The sequence below is a fragment of the Stenella coeruleoalba genome, assembly GCF_951394435.1.
Source record: "Stenella coeruleoalba genome assembly, chromosome: 15".
In the NCBI taxonomy this organism is placed as follows: Eukaryota; Metazoa; Chordata; class Mammalia; order Artiodactyla; family Delphinidae; genus Stenella; species Stenella coeruleoalba.
The window spans coordinates 72,614,650-72,638,758 of NC_137161.1; the positions used below are offsets into that span (position 1 = coordinate 72,614,650).

Below are 24,109 nucleotides of genomic sequence, written 5' to 3' on the forward strand. Positions count from 1 at the left end.
CTGACAGTACTGAGAGAAGTCTGGAACCTAGGGCATCCTCAGCACAGGCAGTGCCTGGGAGTGCCATTACCCTGAGACCTAGATGCCTGCAAACAAGCCTAAGAAAAACGGTGCCCAGAATCAGGGCGACCTCAGCCCCAGGGTCCGAAGTTTAAGCCCGGGCTGGTGCTGCCCTCGAGCGGCGGGACTGCGTAAGCGAAGGGGGGCGGGGGGCGGGGGGCAGGGGGTTGCACAGCTGAAAACAGCGGGCCCTGGGACCATGACGCCCGGGGAATCGACCAACCCACCCAAGTTCAAGTGCGACCTAGTTTATCGTTTCTTACAGGACCGGTTCAAGGTCCTTTAGGGCCCACCGGCCTTATTACATAACTTTGAGACAGCCTAAGATGTAATCACTAATGGCGGGCCAGTACGGGCAAAATGCGGCACCTTCTGAAGGCCTCAGTATCCCCATCTGTCAAATGGGCATCTTAAACAGCTAGAGGCCCAAGGAGGATAACGGGAGTTAAACGCTCCCTGCATTACGTGCGGCGCCAAACAGCCTGAGTCACCGTTGTTGGTAGTATTTTTCCACCTCCCGGGCGCCGCTCCCAGCCCACCCCGGTTTCGGAGGGTCCTACAGGAAGCGCCCCCGCGACGCCCGGCTCCACACGCTGACCACGCCCTCTGCGCGCGGCGCCTTGGCCCCGCCCACGAAGGAATTCGCAGATTCGCTAGGCCGGCTCCTCCTCAGAATTATTCGGGCCTCTCTATACTCGGCTGAAAATCCTCATCGGACTCTGTAGCCATTTCTCCCAGGTCAGAACTGAGCAGTCCTCTGAGTTGTGTTAGTAAGGAAGATCCAGGAAAAGTGGCCCACTCTGCCAACAGGGCTTGGCTAACCCGGCATTATTTTCTTGACTCCACCAAGGCGGTTAAAGGGAGGCAACAGCTGAGGCCAGGACTTGTGGCAAATCTGCAGCCTCTCAGACCTTTGGCCGCGTGAGGAAGCGGCGGGTTAGAGGAGCAAAGGAGCGCGCATCCTGTCTACTGATTCGCCCCGCCCGCCTGACGAATCTGCGCCTGTTCAACTCGCCACTCAAATCTCCCCAGCTCTGGCTGGCCTCCTCCCCTCCGCCCCGCCCCCTTATCCTCAGGGATTAGTCGCTGCTTTCGTCGCCGCCGATTCGTCAAGGACCCCAGGCCAGAGCAGCTGGATAGCCGTGGTGAAGCCCACTCTCCGGGGGATGCGGCCAATCTCCAGGCTCCCTGGGCCGCAACTCTTGAGCCTTACAGCGCGCCGGCCGAGGCGAAGCCGCTATCTTCGGCCCCGTGGGTCTCCCGGCGGCGCCTGTGGCGAAAGTGCGAATACAGAAGCTGTGCCCGCTGGGCCTCGCGCAGGTGGCGGTGGTGTTTGGTGCGCGCGCCGGGGAGGTGGTGGTGGGGGGGCGCCGCCACCGCCACCGCTGCGGGGCCGGGTCTCGCGCTGTCGCCGCCGCCGCCACCGCCTCGCGCCGCTGAGGTGCCGCGCGGGGTGGGGGGAGGGGGAGCCGCTCGCCACGAGCGGGTGAGTGGGGCCGCGCCGCGCGTGCGCGGAGGTGGGGGGGCAGAACGCGCCGGGGCGGGAGGAGAGAGCAGCGGCGCGCGTTCCCCCCACCCCCCGCCCAGATTCGGGGCCGAAGCCGGGTCTCGAGCTCGGTCTCGCGGTGTTTCCAACGCCCCGAAAAGGTGCCACCTCTTGGCCAGAGGATCGGGGCGCGGGGACGCGAGCCGGTGTGTGGGAGCCGGAGCCGGGCTTGGCCTGGGCCGCTGGCCGGTGAGGAGGCGGGAGGGGGCGGGGCCTGCCAGGGGGCGGGGGAGGGGTCTTGTGCCGAGGCCAAGTGGGGCGCGCGCTAGGGAGAGCGGGAAGGTAAGGGGGCGCGAGATGGGCCTGGGGCCTTGAGGAGAGAGTTGGGAGGTGGAGAGAGAATGGGGTGTTGTGGTGAAAGAAGGTACTTGGGAGAAAATCTAGGGGAGCCTCGGGTCATGGTGAGGTGTGGAAACTGGGGTGATGGGGATACCTGGAGTCGGGGCTAGTCTGTGAGGGGCAGCAAGGGAGGCAGGCCTAAGTCCTGAGCCCCCTTGCGTATTCCTCTTTCCTGACAGTGTAAATGAGCAAAGATGGATCAGGAAGGTGGGGGAGATGGGCAGAAGGCCCCGAGCTTCCAGTGGAGGAACTACAAGCTCATCGTCGATCCTGCCTTGGACCCTGCCCTGCGCAGGCCTTCTCAAAAGGTGTACCGATACGATGGAATCCACTTCAGTGTCAACGTGAGTGCCCCAGGCTTTTCCTTACCATCTAGGGAACTCAAGCCCCATTCTCTGTTACCTCTGTTCAGCACCTAGAACTCCCATACCCATAGCTTGCCTTCTTTAAAGCGGGCAGCCAACACCCAGCTCTTTTGCATATGGGTCTCCAAATGGGCTCTAGAGCTCAACACTGATTTCACCTTGAGTTGTCTTTCTGTTTCTGCTTTTCTTCCTAGGACTCAAAGTATATACCAGTGGAAGACCTCCAAGACCCCCGTTGCCACGTCAGGTCCAAAAACAGAGACTTTTCCCTCCCAGTCCCTAAGTTTAAGGTACGTGTCTGCTAGTCCCCTGGTGTGGTGGCGCTTGGAGGTGTGGAGGATCCATTCTGGTAGTCCAGTCTTAGTGTAGTGTAATAAAAGGGGGTTTTCCAATGAAAGGATCACAGCCAGATCTAATAATCTCTGAGACTGTGAGATTGAGTTGTTCTGGACAGGAAGTGTGTTTATTTTCTAGAAAGATATAGGTGAGGTGTCTCAAGCAGGGGTGTTAACTTTTTGAAGGATGAAGACAGGTCTAGCTGCTGCACCTATCACTGTGTACTTCTAGACAGCACATAGCAAAACAGTGCCCTGTGTGTCGCCCCAGTTTCTCAGTTAAGCGGAGTGACAACACCAGGGACTCCACCCCTGGAGTCCTCTGTTCCTCGCCCCTCCTCCGTCTCGTTTCCTCAGAGGATTCCCACGTCCCTGTCCAGGCAGGAGACTCATCAGGACTTGGAGCACTGGTCCTAGGAAACTGGTGGTTCTTATTCTCCTTCGCTAATTCTTTCTTCTTCTTTTTTAAATAAGTCACTTGTGGGATTCTCTCATCCTTCTTTTTTCACTTTGTACACTTGTCCTGGACAATCTCTTTTCCACCCACAACTTTGACTATTACTGAAATGTTGATGACTTCCAAACCTCTGATCTGAGCCAAGATTAGTCTCTTGAACCCCAGACTTATACGCTTGCTGGAGGGACAGCTCCATCTGGAGGCCCCATAGAAACCTCAAGCTCAAGAGATGTAAAACAATTATCTTCACCCCTTTAGTCCTACTCTTCTTTATATTTTCCTTTTATTGATGAATGGCAACACTATCTACTCAGCTGCGCAAGCTAGAAACCTGGGAGTCGTCCTATGATTCTTCTGTCCTTAATGTGTCACCAAGTTGTGCTGACTCTTTTTTCTAAACACGTCTCTTTTTACCTTAATTTTTCTATCTCTGTTGCCACTCCTTTAATACAGACTTGTATTTATTTCCCCTGGCTTCCTCGCCTCCGTTCTTCTCTCCATTTTATTGTTGTCATTTGTCTCTGGTTTTACTGTTCTTTTATTTTTATTTATTTATTTATGTATTTTGCGGTATGCGGGCCTCTCACTGTTGTGGCCTCTCCCGTTGTGGAGCACAGGCTCCAGACGCGCAGGCTCAGCGGCCACGGCTCACGGGCCCAGCCGCTGTGCGGCATGTGGGGTCTTCCCAGACCGGGGCACGAACCCGTGTCCCCTGCATCGGCAGGCGGACTCTCAACCACTGCGCCACCAGGGAAGACCTGTTCTTTTATTTTACTTTTGCTGCCAAGTCCACGTTTTTTGTGCATTGGTGTGTATGATCATTCATCTGACCAAGCCTCATCTCCTGCATGCCTGTGTTCTGTCCTGCCATGCACTTTGCGGTTTCTAGGCAATGCCATGTTATTTTATAGTTTTCTGCCCTATAGGTCCTGTCGTTTTGGTGAACTCTGGTTTATCTGAAAAGCCCAGTTTGAATGACACCATCTTTATGAATTCTTTCCTGCCTCCAATCTGAACAAAGGTTTCCTTCTCTGGGCTCCCAAACACCCTGTCTCCACCTTTGCTGACACTTGTTTTGTCATGTTGCGATTGTGTGTGTCTGTCTTGTCTACTCTTCTGAATAGGAATCTCTTTTTTTCACATTTTTGTATTCCTAGTGACCAGTCCTTGGTAATGACTTAGTAAGAGCTGAACTGGTGAATTATTTCCATATAACTAGTTCTTTCCATGGAGGTTTAGTTTTCAGTTTGTGCGTTTCTTTTCCTGGTTCTTGTCATCCTGTGGTGAGAAGAATTCAGGGAAGAGAGGGGTCAAGACTGATGTATCCCTTGTTGGGACCCCTTCCGCATTCCCTTGCCTCGTAGTTTCCCAGTTTTATCTCTCTTGGCCTCATGGATCTCGCTAAAATTTCCCAAAGGGCAAAGGAGCAGTGGTCAGTATTGAGACCCTGGACGTAACTACTGTCCTTTCCACAGCTGGATGAATTCTACATCGGACAGATCCCACTGAAAGAAGTGACTTTTGCAAGACTGAATGACAACGTGCGGGAGACCTTCCTGAAGGACATGTGCCGAAAGTATGGTGAGGTGGAAGAGGTAGAGATCCTTCTTCACCCCCGTACTCGCAAGCACCTGGGCCTAGCCCGTGTGCTCTTCACCAGCACTCGGGGAGCCAAGGAAACAGTCAAAAACCTCCACCTTACCTCCGTCATGGGCAACATCATCCATGCCCAGCTCGACATCAAAGGTGAGTTCTCCATCGCCTGCTGCCCACGGTTGGGCTCTGGCAGAGATGGTACACGCAAATGCCTATTGGGGCCAGGCAGGTGATCAGGTTCATGATTTCTCATCTGAAACCTTTGGGCCAGGTGTGTTTCTGATATCAGAATTTTACAGAGAGTTTATGATACAGATACGGGTTTTGTTCTGTTTTGTTCTTTTAACATTTATTTACTTATTTACTTATTTATTTTGGCTGCTGCCGGGTCTTAGTTACAGCACGTGGGATCTTCCTTGCAGCATGCGGGATCTTTAGTTGCGGCATGGCGGGCTCTTAGTTGCAGCATGCGGGATCTAGTTCCCTGACCACGGATCGAACCCGGGCCCCCTGCACTGGGAGCGTGGAGTCTTAACCACTGGACCACCAAAGAAGTCCCCAGATACGGTTTTTTGTGTATTGTCTTTGGCAGGGTTGGGGCAGCACCCTTTAGTCTAGTGTATGACTGTATTTACAAGAAAACCTATGAAGAGTCACACTAGGTAGGATGAATAAGAACTATAGTAAATAGCCTGATACCAGGTTTTGACGCCAAATTCTAAAAACACGAGGTATTGAAATTTTGGATTGAGAATTAGGGACCTGTATAGGTGAGTGAAGCAGCCTTGGCTTCTGTGCTAAGGAGCAGTAGGGAGGGGTGGGGACTGTGGCATACTGTCTAGTGGCATCGGAAGGAGGCAGCTGTTAGTTGGCATTAGCCAGTTTGTAAGTGGGAATGAGGACTAACATAGATAGTTTTTCTTAAAGCCAGAAATCTAGGTTCTTGTGTGAAATCTCCTGGGTTTTAAACGTTGCATTCCTCCCTTGCCCTTGCCAATAGTTTCAGTGATTGTGTGGGGCAAATAAAACACAACGGTGGGCTGCCTTCAGGCTGCCATTTTGCAACTTCAGTTTATAAGATGAAGAGGATGGTGGGATGTAGCATCAGACGACTGGGTTTGAATTCTAGTTTTACCACTTTGTGCAGGTTAGTTTTCTTTAAGCCTATAAATTAAAATAGGGGTTCGGATGCTTCTCTCTCCTGGTGATCATCCAACATAGTAACGCACGTTAGAAGTATTTTTGTAAACTGTGAAATGTCACCCAATACGTTGTCTGTAGTAGTTATTAGGTAGAGATGAGGTAGAAGAACTGAAAGCCCCAAACCCAAGACTCCAAGAAATCTTAGGAAGCTTGAGGCCCGAGAAAGAAGTGTGGGGACGTGAAATCAGAAAGGAGTTGTTTCCTCCATCTGACTCTGTTGGTTCCCATTTTCCTCCCTCCAGGACAACAACGAATGAAGTACTATGAACTGATAGTCAATGGCTCCTACACCCCTCAGACGGTGCCTACTGGGGGCAAGGCCCTCAGTGAGAAGTTCCAAGGCTCTGGTGCAGCCACTGAGACGGTGAGAAGCTTGTGGTTGCTTTAGCCCTAGCCACATGGGCCCGGTGCTTAGATGCCAGAAGCAGCCTTTGGGAGGTTCTGGACTTCACTGTTAAGTATAGGAAGAGCCAAGGAAAAGAGGCCTAGCTTTTTTCAAAAAGCAGGGAATTGGGGTTCTTGGTTTGGTGAAGGGCATATGGTCAAATGGTGCTTGATCTCTTTTCCTTTCTCCCTGCTCCACTCTCTCCCTCCAGACTGAATCCCGCCGCCGCTCCTCCTCCGACACAGCTGCCTTCCCAGCAGGCACTGCTGTGGTGGGCACTCCTGGCAATGGCACCCCCTGCTCCCAGGACACGAGCTTCTCCAGCAGCCGACAAGACACCCCATCTTCCTTCGGCCAGTTCACCCCACAGTCCTCCCAAGGAACCCCCTACACGTCTCGGGGCAGCACCCCCTATTCTCAGGATTCTGCCTACTCCAGCAGGTACAGCGGAAACACCCTCTGGGACCCCCAGATTCTGGGAGCTGCCACTGGGAAGAAGAAACCTAGAGTCTCTAAGAGGGGGTTGGGAGTAATTTGTCTTAGTTTCTCTGGATCCAGCCAACAAATCCCTGTCCTCAGGGAATTTACTCTCTAGCTAGGAACTTAGTAGCGTGTAGATCTTCCTTTGGGGGCAGCGTAGAGGGGTTTTGGGTACTGACAGCGGGGCAGCGGGGTTGGGGCATGCGGAGCTGAACCCAGCTAACCCCTCTGCACGCTTTCTCCAGCACCACTTCAGCCTCTTTCAAGCCCCGGCGGTCAGAGAACAGCTACCAAGATTCCTTCTCCCGCCGCCATTTCTCTGCGTCTTCAGCCCCCACGACCACCTCTGCAGCCGTCTCCGCCACCACTGCGGCCACCGCCGCATCCTCCTCCTCTTCCTCCTCGTTGGCCTCGTCCTCTTCATCATCTTCTTCTTCCTCATCCTCTCATTTTCGTGGTTCTGACTCAAACTACCCAGCATATTATGAAAGCTGGAATCGCTACCAACGCCATGCTTCCTACCCACCCCGCCGGGCAACTCGGGAGGAGCCCCCTGGGGCACCTTTTGCTGAAAACACAGCTGAGCGCTTCCCACCTTCCTACACCTCCTACTTGCCCCCTGAGCCCAACCGGCCTGCTGACCAGGACTACCGGCCCCCTGCCTCAGAAGCTCCACCCCCAGAGCCTCCAGAACCTGGTGGAGGCGGGGGTGGTGGGGGGCCCAGCCCTGAGAGGGAAGAAGCTCGGACCTCCCCCCGCCCAGCCTCACCTGCCCGTTCCGGCTCTCCGGCCCCAGAGACCACCAATGAGAGTGTGCCCTTCGCTCAGCACAGCAGCCTGGATTCCCGCATTGAGATGTTGTTGAAGGAGCAGCGTTCCAAGTTTTCTTTCCTGGCTTCTGACACCGAGGAAGAGGAAGAGAACAGCACCACGGGCCCTGGGGCTAGGGACACAGGGAGCGAGGTTCCTTCTGGGTCAGGTCACGGGCCCTGCACGCCCCCTCCAGCCCCGGCGAATTTTGAGGATGTGGCACCTACAGGGAGTGGGGAACCAGGAGCTACCCGGGAGTCACCCAAAGCCAACGGACAGAACCAGGTGAGGTTGGGTTGGGGTCAGCCAGGGGAAGTCCCTGGGATCCAGGAGGCAGAGTTGGGAGAAGGAAGGGAACTAGGCAAGAGAACAGAGATTTGAGGAAAAGCCCAAGGAACAGGCAGTAGCTTTCTGTGACCGTCCTCTGCACCCCTACAGGCTTCTCCATGCTCTTCTGGAGAGGACATGGAAATCTCCGACGATGACAGGGGCGGCTCACCCCCTCCGGCCCCAACACCCCCCCAGCAACCTCCCCCTCCTCCCCCTCCTCCTCCCCCTCCGTACATGGCTTCTCTTCCGCTTGCTTACCCTCCCCACCAGCCTGCCTATCTCCTCCCACCCCGACCTGATGGGCCACCGCCCCCCGAGTACCCCCCACCTCCTCCGCCACCCCCCCACATCTATGACTTTGTGAACTCCTTAGAGCTCATGGATCGACTTGGGGCTCAGTGGGGAGGGATGCCCATGTCCTTCCAGATGCAGACCCAGATGTTAACTCGGCTCCACCAACTGCGGCAGGGCAAAGGATTGACCACTGCCTCAGCTGGTCCCCCTGGTGGGGCTTTTGGGGAGGCCTTCCTCCCATTCCCGCCCCCACAAGAGGCAGCCTATGGCCTACCATATGCTCTGTACACACAAGGGCAAGAAGGCCGAGGGGCATACTCCCGGGAGGCCTACCAGCTGCCTTTGCCCATGGCAGCCGAGCCCCTGCCCTCCTCCTCAGTCTCAGGAGAAGAGGCCCGGCTGCCTCCCAGGGAGGACGCAGAGCTGGCAGAGGGCAAGGCCCTGCCATCGGCAGGCACCGTGGGCCGTGTGCTGGCCACCCTAGTCCAAGAGATGAAGAGCATCATGCAGCGAGACCTCAACCGCAAGATGGTGGAGAATGTGGCCTTTGGAGCCTTTGACCAGTGGTGGGAGAGCAAGGAAGAGAAGGCCAAGGTGAGGGCCAGTGCCTGGGACTGGGGAGACCTGGGGCTCCACTGGAGGGAATAGACCTCCGGCTTCTTCAGGCTACACAGCTCAGAATAGGGAAGAGAGGTGATTGGGGCAAGTGGAGAGAGAGACTGTGGGCACTCGGTGGCATGCACAGCTGGGCCCAGGGGAGTTGGGGGGCACACAGAACAGTAGAAGAAGCAGGAGTCTGAGAGTCAGAAGAGCTTTCTCTTGGATCCACTGCTTCCTTGTGGTGGACGAAGCTCTTAAATCTCTCTGGGCATCAATCTGCAGGGTCTCCATTTGTAGCGTGGGAATAATAGTAGCAGCTTCATAAGATTGATGGACTGAATGAGCGGACTTTCGAGAAAATGCCTGTACAGGGGCTGGTGCGAGGGAGGTGTGGCATAGATGTGTGTCAGATGGAGAAGTGAGTAGATGCATTTCTGTATTCCCGGGGCCTGGGAGTAGTTCTGAGGCAGGAGGGAGCGCCTGGGTTCTAGAGCTTGGTCCGCCTACTGCCTGCAGCCATTCCAGAATGCAGCTAAACAGCAAGCCAAGGAGGAGGATAAAGAGAAGACAAAGCTCAAAGAGCCAGGCCTGCTGTCCCTGGTAGACTGGGCCAAGAGTGGGGGTACCACCGGCATCGAAGCCTTCGCCTTTGGGTCAGGACTGCGAGGAGCCCTGCGGCTGCCTTCTTTCAAGGTACCCAGGATTGTGATCTTGCCTAGTTGCGTGGGGAGAGGGGGTTAAGGGGGGCTTCCTTTCCTTGGAGTAAGGGTGCTTGGGAACCGTGAGTGTTTGGGTTTTAAAGGGCACCATCTCTTTTCATCTCCCAGGTAAAGCGAAAAGAGCCTTCGGAAATTTCAGAGGCCAGCGAGGAAAAGAGGCCCCGGCCTTCTACTCCAGCCGAGGAAGATGAAGATGGTGAGTGGGAGGTCAGGTGAAGCAGAAAGGAGGAAAAAGGCTGCTTCGATTCTGATAGGAAAGGAGGAGGCAGGGATGAAGGGGTGAAGGTGTCTTGAGGGCAAGGAGCCAAGTGAAGATTTGGAACAGGTTAGAGTAAAGCAGTTCTTTGAGATGTGAGAAGCTTCAGGTAGGGTTATCCCTGGATTTTAGCTGTGGTTTTTATTTCTGGTATGCTGACGTAAGTTTTCTGTGTTTCACTTTTTCCCCATAAGAGAGGAATAATCATGAGGTTAAAACAGGTTTTCTACCCAAGGTTACTATCTAATGCTTAAGCACTCTTACACCCTTCCTACCAGTTTGTCTAAGTCTGAGCTATAGGTTGACAGCTTCTGTGGCGGAAAACTTCCTTATTGAGTGTGATCTGCTTCCCTGGAGACCCGTTGGCCTTAGTACTATTTTCTTGGACCAGACATAACAAAATCACCTCCCTCTTCCACCCATCGCAGAACAAGATGAAAGATAAAATGGGTGCAATGTGTTTAAAACTGTATAAAATGTGAAGTAAAATGTGCAGTTTTTATGTTTCTCTGCTGAGCTTCAACTTCTTGTCTGTAAAATGAGGTCTGTGTTGTGGGACTGTGAGAAAGGTCAGTGATGGTGTGTGCAGAGCTCCTTTCACAGGATAGGGCAGCTCTTGCTGATGGTAAACTGCACTACTCATTTGGGCCTAGACGCTGAGCGAGAGAAGGAGGTTGGAGAGCCAGGACGTCCGGGGACCAAGCCCCCAAAACGAGATGAAGAGCGAAGCAAGACCCAGGGCAAGCACCGCAAGTCCTTTGCTCTGGACAGCGAGGGGGAGGAGGCATCCCAGGAGTCCTCCTCAGAGAAGGTGAGGAGCTGAGGCACCCGGTCCCTGCCAGGAGCCTACGTCCTGAGTTCCTGCCGCCATAGCCAGCTTCTCTCTGGGCTGGAGCCCTGGTAGCTGTGCTTCCTGGAGGACCAGTTGTCCTTCTTCTGTTAATTCCCCTTTGTCCCTTTCCTTAAGGATGAGGAGGACGAGGAGGAAGATGAGGATGATGAAGAGCGTGAAGAAGCCATGGATGCTGCAAAGAAGGAGACAGAGGCATCAGACGGTAAGCACGCACAGAGTACAGTCAAATTTTGGGGAAGGAGGGACTCAGCCACCTGTCCAGCCCTTTCCGAGCCCATGTAACCTGCCTGCTGGATTGATTGGCCATCTTTGCCTTCCCCCAAAACAACTGCCTTTTAGCCCCATCCTTTGGAACCTTTGGCCCACTGTAAACAATACCCAGAACACTCCCTCCTGCTTACCTCTGAAACATGCTGTCCCCTGAAGACAACCCAGTACAGCCCATTTATTTTCTCAAGATAAGGGGGCTGCATTCTCCTGCTGCCCCACTGTGCCTTTCCCCCTTTGGGCACTGCTCTTCCGTTAAGGCCCGGCCACCGACCTGTGCCTCCTTCTTCCCCTTGCTGCAGCTGCTGGCACCAGACACAGCTCTGTTCTTCAGTTGAACACCTGTCTGTTCCTCCAGATTTATTGAGGCTTGAGTACATGGTTCAGTCTCTCTTTTATTCCTTTGCTCGGAAATAGATATCGAGCCCCTCCTGTGTGCCAGGCACCGTTCTAGGTTTTAGGGAAATATCAACGACCAAGACACATGTGGTCCCTGCCTTATTGGAGCTTGTGATTGGTTAAGGGGGGGAGGCGGGGACTTGACATACAAGTGGACAAATAGTAGCACCTCAAGTAGAGATACTTGCTTGAAGAAGATGAACTAGCGTAACGCGGTAGGGAGTGACAGGGTCAGGGAACAGGGGAAAGGTGGACTGTTTTACATCTGATGGTGAAGGGATGCCTCCGAGAGGTGCCATTTCAGCAGAGGCCAGAATTACGAGAACGGTGATCTGAGAGCCTCTTGCTCAGGAAAGCAGAGGGCGAGGTCATCTGCTGAGAGTGAGGGGTGCAGACCCTACACATCCACTTGGTCACCAATTCCTGTCCGTTTTACCGCTTCAGTGTTTCTTGAATTTGTCACCTCCCTTGTTCCTGCTCTCTTGCCTTTCTCACTCAGAGTCTGCAGCAGTTTTGTTTGTTTGTTTGTTTAATTAATTTATTTATTTATTTTTGTTTGTGTTGGGTCTTTGTTGCTGCGTGCGGGCTTTCTCTGGTTGTGGTGAGCGGGCTTCTCATGTGGTGGCTTCTCTTGTTGCAGAGCATGGGCTCTAGGCGTGCGGGCTTTAGTAGTTGTGGCACGTGGGCTCCAGTAGTTGTGGCACGTGGGCTCCAGTAGTTGTGGCTTGTGGGCTCTAGAACACAGGCTTAGTAGTTGTGGCGCACGGGCTTAGTTGCTCCATGGCATGTGGGATCTTCCTGGACCAGGGCTCGAACCGGTGCCCCCTGCATTGGCAGGCGGATTCTCAACCACTGTACCACCTGGGAAGCCTCTGCAGCAGTTTTGACTGTTTTCCCCATTTCTGTTTCCATCCCTCTCATTTCAATCCATTTTCTAGCCTGCTGATGGAATCTTTCCTAAAATGCACACCTGACCCTTTACTCTCCCCCATTAAGTCTCTTCCTGGCTCCGTGTCTTCCACAGGTGACTTCTCAGCCTGATGCTTTAGGCCATTTGTGATCTAGCTCCTGTTTATCTGTTCAGCTTCATCCTGCCATTCTCCAGACCCCTATTCGATTATGTTCCTCCAAGACTCTGAAATTCTTAATTTCTTAGAGCCCTTCCAATGTATTACCACTCCCAGAGGCATAGACCATATAACGTTTTCTAAGCTTATTTTACCCTGGAATCCTTTTTCAGAGTCTGTTGTCCAGGCAGTGTCTATAAGACCCACTTTGGGAAAAGCTTTGGTGGTTAGGGCAGGCTGCTTGCCAGTCTCCAAGGGCACCATCTTCTCTTACCTTTGACATCCCCACTCAGCCCCCGCGTCTGCTGGGGGGACTCCTTGTCCTTCTTGACTTCAGCATCTCCTTCACAGGGATGCCTTCCCTGACTTGATCAACCAGGCAGAATCCAGGGCTTCCCTTTGCCTGTTCCACTAGCCCTTCATACTGAAGTTTATCACACTGTGGACAGATTGGGTGCTTCTCCAACTCCTTGAGAGTAGGAATCCCCAGCACCTAGCACAGAGCCTAACACATCCCTAGTAGTGAGTCAGTGAATGAACCCACGGCTTGACCAAGTGAGGGGTCTTCTCACCTCGCCTGATTCCCCCTTCTGGATTTCCAGGCGAGGACGACGAAAGCGATTCGTCCTCCAAATGTTCTCTGTATGCTGACTCAGATGGTGAGAATGATAGCACATCGGACTCTGAGAGCAGCAGCTCATCCAGCTCCTCATCTTCTTCATCTTCATCTTCTTCCTCATCGTCCTCCTCATCATCTGAGTCCTCCTCTGAAGACGAAGAGGAAGAGGAGCAGCCAGCAGTCATACCCTCAGCATCATCACCCCCCAGAGATGTCCCCGTGCCCCTGCCAGCACCTGCGGAGGAGCCTGAGCCAGAAAGAGTTGCAGACTCCCCAGTCACACCTCTCCCCGAACAGAAGTCTCCAGCAAGACCTGCAGGTAGGTGGTATGGAACTGTTGTAGTCTTTGTGTATGTGTGTGTCTGTCTTCATGGGAACAGTGTGGTTGACGTTTATTAATTGTATGCAAGTGTGTGACTTTGTTGGAAAACATACAAAATTGGATGGAAGTCACTATCTCCTGTCACTCCTCCCTTGGAGACATTTATGTCCTAACACACTCAAACTGCACTGCCATAAACAGTTTTCAGAGTTAGACCAGGGTGTTTGGCTACTAAAGTAAAACAGAATGATCTTTTCCCAAATAAGTTAAAGAGAGAATTCCCAACTTAGTAAATTTCTCCTACCAGTTTTTCTTAAGCCTCTTCCTTAATGTGTAGTATATACCTGATTAAATGGTCAAATTGGATAGATAATAACTATTAACATAAACTCAGAACTTAATTCTGTCTTTGCTTTCCTTTGTGGATTTGTACATTCAATTGTTATTTTATATCACACGCGTAATGTATCTTGCTGAGTGAACTGTTCCTTCAGGCAATAGATACTTATTTATTGAATCCTTACAGTGGGTGCAAGGGATGTGATGGTATGCACAATAGGCACTGTTTTCACTGTCATGATGCTTACGGTCTATAGGGAGAGACAGTTTAATCTTTACTTAAGAAAACCTGTGACTACAAACTGTAAGAGCCATGAAAGAAAAGTACAGGGTACTCTGAGAACCTGAGCATGTCTGTGAGGAAGTCTTCTCCGCGGAAGCACCATTGGGCTGAAATCAAGCCAAAGCAGGCGGGAGGGTGTGATTAGCATGTGCAAAGGCCCCAAGGCAGAGTAAGTGGCATGTTGGGAGACAAAAAAGAAAGCTCATCTTCTGGAGAGCTGAGAGTGAGGGGGAGCTGGGGTGGCCTAAACTGGAGAGATTAGCAAGGGCTGGATCATGCAAAATGAGCAGGCCACACTAGGAATTTGGGCTTTATCTTGAGGGCAGTGGAATGCCATCAGAGGACTGACGTGGTTGTATTTGTGTTTTGAAAAGATGCAGTGCAGAGAAAACTTGGAGAGGGGCCAGAGTTTGTGCAGGGAGATTAAGAGGCTCTTGCAGGAAGTAAGGCAAGCAATGGTGGTAACTTGGAGTAGGTTGCTCTTATGGTGGAATTAACTCAGTTTTCAAGTTATCCTTCAAAGATGCATGTGGCCTTCCAGAGATCTCTCTCGAACATTATTGAGAATCCATGGTCTGAGATAGGCAGTGAGCACAGGAGGACCTCCTAGCACTGAGGCGTTCTCTTCTGGCCCAGAACCCATGAGAGAAGGAGTCGAGGTTCTGATTAATCCTAAGACGCCTCTCAGTCTCTTCGAAGTCAATCGGTGGCAGAAGAGGGGACAGCAATCTCAGTACTCTTTCATTTTCAGGGTAGGAAGAAAAAGTGGGATGTGATCAGATTTGCATTTCAGAAAGATCATTCTCACAGGAGGGGGAGGGATGTGGAAGAGGTAAGGAGGGAGGTGGGGCAGCTAATGAGAGGGTTTGAAAGGATGCAGGTAAGCGAAGGGCCTGAACCAAAGCCAGGGTGGTTACAGTGAGGTGCGGGGAGTGGAAGTGGGGATGAGGGTTTCAGAGAAATTTAGGACATAGAACCACTTGGTTAAACTACTTCGAGAACCAGAATTTGGAAGAAGGCTGATGCATTTAATTGGGGTTGAGTTTCGTGTCCCTCTGGGACCTCCAAGTAGAAACAGTCAGTGGGCTGTTGGATCAATAGATCTGAAGCTCTACACCTGAAACTACCACAACACTGTTAATCAACTATATTCCAATATAAAAAGTTAAAAAAAAAAGATTGAAGCTCTAGAAAACAGTAGGCTGGAAATGCGATAGGTATTTGAAAGTATGGGTGTGAGTACACTTGTGTATACCTTGGAAGGATGTATGGAATGAGAGAAGGGGGCCAGAGTCTTAATTGTCTTACAAGAGATAGGGGGGCGGAGTGGAGCCAGAGGAGGCTGGAAAGGAGTGATCAGAGAGGTGGAAGGAAACCAGGGAGCTCGGGTTTTCAAAAGGAGGGAGTGGCCTGTATTGGAAGGCCACAAAAGGGAAAGCATCTGTTGGATTTGTCAGTTAAGAGGTCACTGGTGACCTTATCAATTTCAGTAGCATGGCTCAAGTTAGGGGGTGTTAAGGAGTGAGGGCAGGTGATAGATAACCAGTCTTTTGGAAGGGTAAGCTACTCTTGCGAAAGAAGACAGTTGAGGGGTGGTACTTAATGATATTAGTTAACGTTAATTGAGTAGATCCCATGTGCGGGATCCCATGTGCCAGCCCTAGCATGTTGCAAAGTTGCAAATTTCACTTTCTCATTTACTCCTCACAACATCTCTGCTACTCCCATTTTACAGATGAGGAATTTGAGGCTTAGTGAGTTGTTCAAGGTTACCCAACTGGAATTGGAGAGACAGCAAGAAAATGCAGGGTTGGTGGAGGGTTACCTTTTCAAAGTACGTGAGACTGGAGTGTGTTCATACACTGAAGGGACGAGGGAGCTGGTGGATGGGTCAGGAGAGAGAGGAATCCTTGCTGGAGCAGCGCACCTTGGGGGGATGGACCCTCTAGGTCAGATGCAGATCTCTCCGTAAATGGGGAAGCAGGGAGTTGTGGGGTTTCAGCCGAAGGCCTCCTTTTCCTCTCTTCAGTAGGAAGGCAGGACATTTCTGAGCATGAGGGGGCATGAGTGGAGTAGAAGCCTGGAGTATGAGGAGGGTGGGGAGTGAGGATGAAAGCTGACTAGGATTGCCAGCAACTCAGAAGCCCTGCTGAGGCTGGGGGTTGGGGTGAAGGAGGAGAGAAGGCAGGTGGTTGGGTGGATTCCGGGTTAGGGGTCTACAGGGTGGAAGTGGTGGAAGGCTGCAGAAAGTAGCTTGAAAGGAGAGGACGAAGCAAGGGCCGCTGTGGTCTGGGCACGACCCAGAATGAAGTTAATTTAGGGGGAGGGTGGTGGGCTAGAGGGCGGGGCGATAGAGGATGGGAAATTGAACAGGTACAGTGGGGTGAACTGAAAGGACCTGGGGAACTGTGGTCAGAGTGTCACCGTCCAACGTGGAGGGGGTGACAAGGTCGGGTGTGTGACTGGTGGAGGGTAGCTGAGGATGAGTGAATGTAAGAATCTGGCAAACAGGTGGGCTATCAGAGTCCCTTAGGTAGATGGCAGAGGTGGGAGAGGAGAGGAAAATTAAGGCCGGTCCCTTGGCTTTTAGAGAATGGTAGGGAAAACCGAGCTACCAAGGACACAACTGGATAGAGGCCTGTGTGGCCCAATGGCAGGAGCCTAGGAGAGGGCTTGTCTGGTAGATCCCAGGGACAGGGGCCTGGACACCTTTAGGACTTGCTCTTCTGTCTTCCCCTCTGATTCATCCCTCTCTCCTGCAAATGGTCTTCCTTCTCCATTCCATCAGAGGATATCTGCCCCCACAGACAGACTCCCTCCTGTCTTTTTTTTTTTAAGATTTATTTCTATTTATTTATTTATTTTGGCTGCACCGGGTCTTAGTTGTGGCACTTGGGATCTTCACTGCAGCATGCGGGATCTTTTACTTGTGGCATGCGGTCTTAGTTGTGGCATGAGGGCTTCTTAGTTGCAGCATGTGGACTCTTAGTTGCAGCATGCGTGTGGGATCTAGTTCCCCGACCAGGGTTCGAACCCGGGCCCCCTGCATTGGGAGTGTGGAGTCTTACCCACTGGACCACCAGGAAGTCCCACCCCCTTCTATCTTAGAACCTTATCCTTAGGGAAGTTTCTGGTTGGGCTGGCTTGGGTCATTTAGCCATCAGTTAATGATGGCCGGGGCACAGGGAGGGAGTGGGGTAGGTCATGCCGTAGAAACAGTGGCTTCTGGGAGTTGTGTAGACTGGGCAGGTAACCTGAAAGTTGCCTCCCTAAATGATGAAAGGCCCTGCCAGCTTTCCTTCAGGACGGGGAGCAAAAGGGAAGTCTGTGGGAAGAAGCTGAGTCGGGGGTGGCGGGTGGAATTTGTTCTCAAGGCCCAGGCTTCCAGAGGGCCCAGTGCGCTAGGTTGGGAGGATGGATCAGAGGAGAGGTCCGCCCCAAAGCGCTGGAGAGGAGAGGATGTGAGAGGACTCCTAGGACCTGGGGGACCGGGGACCAGCACCTGGGACCTCACTAGCTTCAGAGCGTGGGTTTCTCCTGGCTGAGAGCCCAGGGGTGTCCAGACCCTCGGGAGACAGGAGGCTGAGGGTGTGTCGGTTGAGGCAGTGGACACATGTTGATCACTGCCTACTCAGGCCAGGCCTGGTGCTGGCTGCCCTTAGCTCTGTGGGTGGTAGGGCCAGACCTGTAGCCGCTGAGTCCCAGGCTAGGAGGTCCAAAGCAGCGAGGGGCAGTGGGTAAGACCCCGAACTCAACCCAGGCTGCCCTGGGATGCAGGTCTTGTTCTGTCACTTGCTAGCTGGGTGACTTTGGGCAGGTTATCAGCCTCTCTCTGTCTTGACTTCCGTATCTGTAAGAAGGCATTAATAATAGTACTTACCTCATAGCATCGTTATGAGAATTAAGTGAGTACTTACTGTATGTGAAAGGCTTGGGTTGGTGCTTGGCACAAAATTCTAGCTGTTAATCTGCTGCAGCCAATTTGAAGATGGCAGTTGAGAACCACCAGCCTTCTGGTTCTGAGAGGAAGATGTTACCAATGTCTGAGGAAACTGGGGAAGGCTTTACAAAGGTGGTGTCATTGAGCTGGGTCCAAAATCTGCGTGTGGACTTTCTGGATGGGCGAAAGGAGAGAGGCATTCCGAACAAAGGGAACCATGTGAGCAAAGGGCCGGGGGCCTGAAAGGCCATGCCTGCTTGACTGGCTAAAACCTAGGATGAGAGGGCAAGGCTGTGGACCGGTCATGGGGATGGGTCAGGTCTGCAGGACAGGGCTGGGCCCTGGGGAAAGGGCTATGCATGCCTTGAGCAATGTTCAGGCCCCAGCACTCAGCAGCAGGCCTGGGGGTGTCCACAGAGGGAGGATTTGCTCCCCGTCCCTGTTAGCTGGGGAGAGACAGCACTGCCTGCTCCTCATCCTTGGGACCTCAGCTTCACCCTCAGCTTCTTTTTATTTATTTATTTATCTATGGCTGTGTTGGGTCTTCGTTGCTGCTCGCAGGCTTTCTCTAGTTGCGCTGAGCAGAGGCTACTCTTCGTTGTGGTGCGAGGGCTTCTCATTGCGGTGGCTTCTCTTATTGCAGAGCACGGGCTCTAGGTGTGCAGGCTTCACTACTTGCGTCACGCGGGCTCAGTAGTTGTGGCTCGCAGGCTCAGTAGTTGTGGCTCATGAGCTCTAGAGTGCAGGCTCAGTCTTTGTGGCACACGGGCTTAGTTGCTCCGCAGCATGTGAGATCTTGCTGGACCAGGGATTGAACCCATGACCCCTGCATTGGCAGGCGGATTCTTATCCACTGCGTCACCAGGGAAGTCCCACCCTCAGCTTCTTGAGGGGAGACTTCCTGACCCCTTTCTCACTTGGGCAGGTCCACAGTGCAATTTTATAAAATAGTTTAATGAAAAGATTCAGTTTCTTACGTTGTATCTTTTTCACCTCACTGAACAAAGAATATTGTTTGTAGTCAAAATAATGGATGCTTTAATTCAGATCTGGACAACTGCATCCTGGTTGTAAAATGCAGCTGACAAAAGGTTGTCTGATCTCTGTGTCTAGTTGTTGGATGTGGTTCTGTCACCGCCAGGCTTGGTAAAAAGACTAGAGTCCAAGCGTGTGTTTCCTTTGAGCCCCTACCCCCGCCCTTCAGAGATCGGCTGCACATGTGTTTCATGTGATTGTCTCCATCGGACTAGAAGTTCTGTGAGGGCAGGAGTGTCTGTAGGGAGCTGAGGAGTGAGGGCAGCTGGGGTGTGGACTCCCCAGGGAGGCTGGCCAGGTTCTTGCCGGTAGCGAATCTGTGATGACGTTCGGCCGAGAAGCTGACCCTCTCCTTTTCCCCGTGTGCTTCCCTCCCCAGGTTTCACGGAGGAACCGCCCCCCAGTGTGCCCCAGCCAACCCCAGAGCCACCGGCTGGACCCCCGGCCCCTGCCCCCCGCCCCGACGAGCGCCCCTCCTCTCCCATCCCCCTCCTGCCCCCACCTAAGAAACGCCGGAAAACCGTCTCCTTCTCTGCGGTGGAGGAGGTGCCGGCCCCAGAGCCTCCCCCCGCTGCCCCACCGCAGGTCAAGTCTCCCGGCCCCGCCTCCCGCAAAGTCCCCCGGGCCGTGGAGCGGACCATTCGCAACCTGCCCCTGGACCACGCGTCTCTGGTCAAGAGCTGGCCCGAGGAGGTGTCCCGAGGAGGCCGGAGCCGGGCTGGAGGCCGATGCCGCTCCACCGAGGAAGAGGAGGCTGAGCCAGGGACAGAAGTGGACCTGGCCGTGCTGGCCGACCTGGCTCTGACCCCAGCCCGACGCGGGCTGCCCGCCCTGCCCACTGGCGACGACTCAGAGGCCACAGAGACATTGGACGAGGTGGACCGCCCGGGCCCCCTGCTCAGCCACATCCTCCTGGAGCACAACTACGCCCTGGCTGTCAAGCCGCCACCCTCCACGCCGGCCCCTCGGCCCCTGGAGCCAGTTCCTGCCCCTGCAGCCCTCTTCAGCTCCCCGGCAGACGAGGTCCTGGAGGCCCCTGAGGTGGTGGTGGCTGAGGCAGAGGAGCCAAAGCAGCAGCAGCAGCAGCAAGAGGATGGGGAGGAGGAGGAGGAAGAGGAGTCGGAGTCATCGGAGAGCAGCAGCAGCAGCAGCAGCGACGGCGAGGGGGCCACCCGGCGGCGCAGCCTCCGCTCCCACACCCGGCGCCGGCGGCCGCCCCCGCCGCCCCCGCCCCCGCCCCCCCCCACCTACGAGCCCCGCAGCGAGTTTGAGCAGATGACCATCCTGTATGACATTTGGAACTCGGGCCTGGACTTGGAGGACATGGGCTACCTGCGGCTCACATACGAGCGGCTGCTGCAGCAGACTAGTGGGGCTGATTGGCTTAACGACACCCACTGGGTCCATCACACCAATATCCTGAGCCCCGGAGGCTGGCCTTCTCAGGACAGGGAGGCAGGCCCGGGGGGGCGGGAGGGCTTCCCTGCGGTCGCTCAGCCAGGCACTGTCCTGCTGAGATCGTTCCTAGGGTCTGCATTGGCCTCCTTCCCTGGCCAGTTCTCTGCCATGTTCAGCTTGGGTATTTATTTCTCCCCCGGCTACCAAGCCACCATTGCTCTCTGTTTCGTGCCTCTTTTCTGCCTCCCAGAGATTTTGTGGCAGGAAAGGTGGGGTCTAAGACTTATTTCTCTCCATCTCTCTGTCCTCACACTGAGTATGCTCAGGACCTCCAGCTAAGGTCAGTCGCCCTTTCCTTGGGCTGGGACTGCGGGGGAGAGAGGAGCGGAGCCCCAGGGATCTGGCTGGTGAGGACCCCGTTCTCTTCCTTAACACCCTGCACTCACCAACCTGAGCACTCCGAAACGCAAGCGGCGGCCCCAGGACGGGCCCCGCGAGCACCAGACAGGCTCGGCCCGCAGCGAGGGCTACTACCCCATCAGCAAGAAGGAGAAGGACAGGTACCTGGACGTGTGCCCCGTCTCGGCCCGGCAACTGGAAGGAGCGGACACTCAGGTGAGGCTCTGCCCTGGTACCTGCCCACTGGCGGCATCTTCTTCCCATTAGTTCTCCTGTCACTTACCTCCTCCCTGCCCTGCACCTCACAGGGGACTAACCGTGTGCTTTCGGAGCGCCGTTCTGAGCAGCGGCGGCTCCTGAGCGCCATCGGCACCTCTGCCATCATGGACAGTGACCTGCTGAAGTTAAACCAGCTCAAGGTGAGGAGTGGGGACTGAGGAGGGAAGGGGCGCCACTGGAAGACAGCGTTGTGGAGCCCCCTAGGGGTGGGCCGGCGGCGAGTGGCCAGAACACCCTCCTGCCCCGGAGGTCTGAGGAGAGGCAAGCAGCAGCTAGGCTGAGGGGGACGTCCAGCAGCACAGTCTGCCTTCCGCCCTCTAGTTCCGGAAGAAGAAGCTCCGATTCGGCCGGAGCCGGATCCATGAGTGGGGGCTCTTTGCCATGGAACCCATCGCAGCTGACGAGATGGTCATCGAATACGTGGGTCAGAACATCCGCCAGGTGAGGCCCCACACCCAGCCCCTGCCTGACCTGACGGCAGCCTGGGATGCCAACATGAGAACCACCCGGCCCTCGGGGTCCCTCCTGGCTCTGAGACTTAGCCAGTGAAACCTGCTTTTCTTTTTTTCCCTTCCTTCCTTCAACAACTAGTAATGGGTACTAGTAAACTAGATGTAAATGATCCAGCAAGAAACATAAGGATGGTGTTGGGTTGATACGAAAGGCGGTGTTCAGGGAGGCAGGGGAGGTGGGAGCACAGTGATGTTTAAACCAGGGGCTGAAGGATGCTGAGCAACTCCCAGGCCCGGGTGAGGGGGAGGGTGCTCTCCACTGTAGGACGGCACATGCAAAGGCCTGGATGCAGGATGGTCTTAGGGCAAGGAGGTCAGTATGGCCACTTGGAAAAACTAGGGCCAGTGGCAGCAACGTGAGGCTGGAGGGGGCCGGTGGAGGCCGGATGCCGCAGAGTTTGGGAGCCACGTTAATGAGTTTGGACCAGTGGTGAGAGGAGAAAAGTTGCTGCGAAGTGTTAAGCAGGAGAGGACTTTGGAAGTTAGTAAGTTCCATCTGACTGCAGCGTGCAGAGAGAACTGGAGGCTGAGACGGCGGGGTGGGGCTGTTGCAGAGATCCCAGCCGAAGGCGGGGGTGGCTTGGACTAGGCAGTGGATCCAAGGTAGCAGGAGTCTGTGGGTCCAAGGTAGCTGGCAGGACCAGGCAACGAGTTGGTTCTGGGGAATGAGGGCGAGGGCCAAGGCGAGATGGTTTCTCGGTGCTGCCTTTAGCAGCTGGGAGTAGGTAGGGCTGCCAGTGAGATAGGGAGCAAGGAGGAGCGGATGTGTGGTCAAGATGAGCTCTTGTCAGGACATGTGAAGTTGCAGTGACCGGGGGACATCTACCGGGTGTCGCCCAGCAGTTCCACTGAGGTGGATTTGGCTGGAGATGGAAGTTTGGGAGGAGTTCCCGCCACTTAGCTGGCAGTTGAAGCCCTGGAAGAGAGTGAGTTCACCCAAGGGGAGTGTGCAGAGGGTTTATCGTCCTGTTTTCTGGGAAACGAGGTCCTCCCTCTACCCAAGAATGTGGGCCCTGGCGTGGACAGCAGCAGCCGTGGGCACCTGTTTTGGAGAGAGGGTCCTGGGAGAAGGGATGAGTAGGATTCAGTCCGTGAAACGGCCACTGTCATCTCAGGAACCGACCCAGTCCCCACGGGCTGTCCCGTGGGCCAGGCAGACACTCCAGGAGGAGACAGTGACCGCTTCTCCTGCCCAGTGGCCAGTGCAGACTTCCCTGGGGTCCTGTGGGTGACTTTGTCATAACGGCAGACAAAGGTATTGGGAGGTGGGGGTCCTGGAAGCAAAGTCAGGAGTCAGCACCTTGGGGTAGCAGGTACCAGAGGGAGAGCTGTGGATCCAGGACAGGCCAGTGAGGCTCCCACGGTGGCAGCTGGGAGACTGTCCAGACCCCCCATCACAGGGTCTGGTGGGGTCAGGCCTAGCCCGGCAGGAAGCTGAGGGGAAGCCCCCTGACCATCGCACCCTGTCCTCTATTAGATGGTGGCCGACATGCGGGAGAAGCGCTACGTGCAAGAGGGCATTGGCAGCAGCTACCTGTTCCGGGTGGACCACGACACCATCATCGACGCCACCAAGTGTGGCAACCTGGCGAGGTTCATCAACCACTGCTGCACGGTGCGCAGGGGGCCGGACTGGGGGGAGCGGACGGGGCAGGGGCCGAGGGGGCGGCGTGACTCACGCTGACCTCTTCCTGTAGCCCAACTGCTATGCCAAGGTGATCACCATCGAGTCCCAGAAGAAGATCGTGATCTACTCCAAGCAGCCCATCGGCGTGGATGAGGAGATCACCTATGACTACAAGTTCCCGCTGGAGGACAACAAGATCCCTTGTCTGTGTGGCACCGAGAGCTGCCGCGGCTCCCTCAACTGAGGTGGGGCAGGACTGGTGCCCTCACCCCTATTTATTCCCCTTGGTGCCCTGAGCTCCCAGCCCACCCAGCCTTAGTGGGCTCAGCAGGACCCACATGCCCCATCTCCAGATGTGGGGTTGGGGGGCCCCGAGCCTAGCGAGGGAGCCTCAGTCCCTTGAGGCAACTTCCGCTTCCCTTCTTGCCCCTGCCCACCCACCCCGATTTTTTTTCTTTGCGGAGAAGAAGCTGTAAATGTTTTGTAGCTGCCAGCAGCTGTTTCCTGTGGAAACCTGGGGTGCCGGCCTGTACAGATCCTGTTCTTGGGGGGGCTGCATAGCCCCCTTGCTCTGTGTTAATGGGGACTTCCCCTCTGTGCCCTGCGTGCACCCCTCCCCAGTTTAGGGGTCTCTAGGGGCAGTGGCCATGTTCTCCCCCTGGAGGGGGGCCCTGCGCCCCCAGTCCTGGGGACTCTGTGCCTGGAACCCTGCCTCGTCTTTTGTTCCTGCCAGACCCTGTGGGTCACCCTCCCACCCTGGTGTCTGGAAGCTCCGGCTTCGCCAGGCCCGGATGGTGGGGGGCGGGCCCTTCCTGTTGGGCTGGACTGTACATATGTTAATAGCGCGAACCCAACGCCACATTTTTATAATTGTGATTAAACTTTATTGTTACAAAAGGGCTTTGTCAGTATCTTTGGGGAACAGCAGGGTGGGATGGGGGTTGAGGACAGAGGGTGGGGCAGGTGAAGACAGGGAAATAGGTGGCCTGACGTTT

General features: G+C 54.5%; 1 protein-coding gene across 2 annotated transcripts; it reads left to right on the forward strand.

Moving 5' to 3' along the window:
- Positions 1-438: 438 nt before the first annotated feature.
- SETD1A (SET domain containing 1A, histone lysine methyltransferase) lies at positions 439-23,968 on the forward strand. Of its 2 annotated transcripts, none has more exons than XM_079899144.1 (19): positions 439-1,795; positions 2,125-2,289; positions 2,505-2,600; positions 4,578-4,848; positions 6,144-6,265; positions 6,498-6,727; positions 7,012-7,861; positions 8,015-8,794; positions 9,317-9,493; positions 9,628-9,715; positions 10,429-10,586; positions 10,743-10,830; positions 12,964-13,299; positions 19,279-20,313; positions 20,740-20,912; positions 21,005-21,115; positions 21,297-21,416; positions 22,965-23,102; positions 23,185-23,968. In XM_079899144.1, exons 2-19 carry the CDS (start codon positions 2,140-2,142, stop codon positions 23,356-23,358), a joined length of 5,097 nt encoding a protein of 1,698 aa, XP_079755270.1. In that variant the 5' UTR covers positions 439-1,795; positions 2,125-2,139; the 3' UTR covers positions 23,359-23,968. The 2 variants fall into 2 exon arrangements, with proteins under 2 accessions (XP_079755270.1, XP_079755271.1); XM_079899145.1 differs by having other exon boundaries at positions 13,018-13,299.
- Positions 23,969-24,109: the final 141 nt, after the last annotated feature.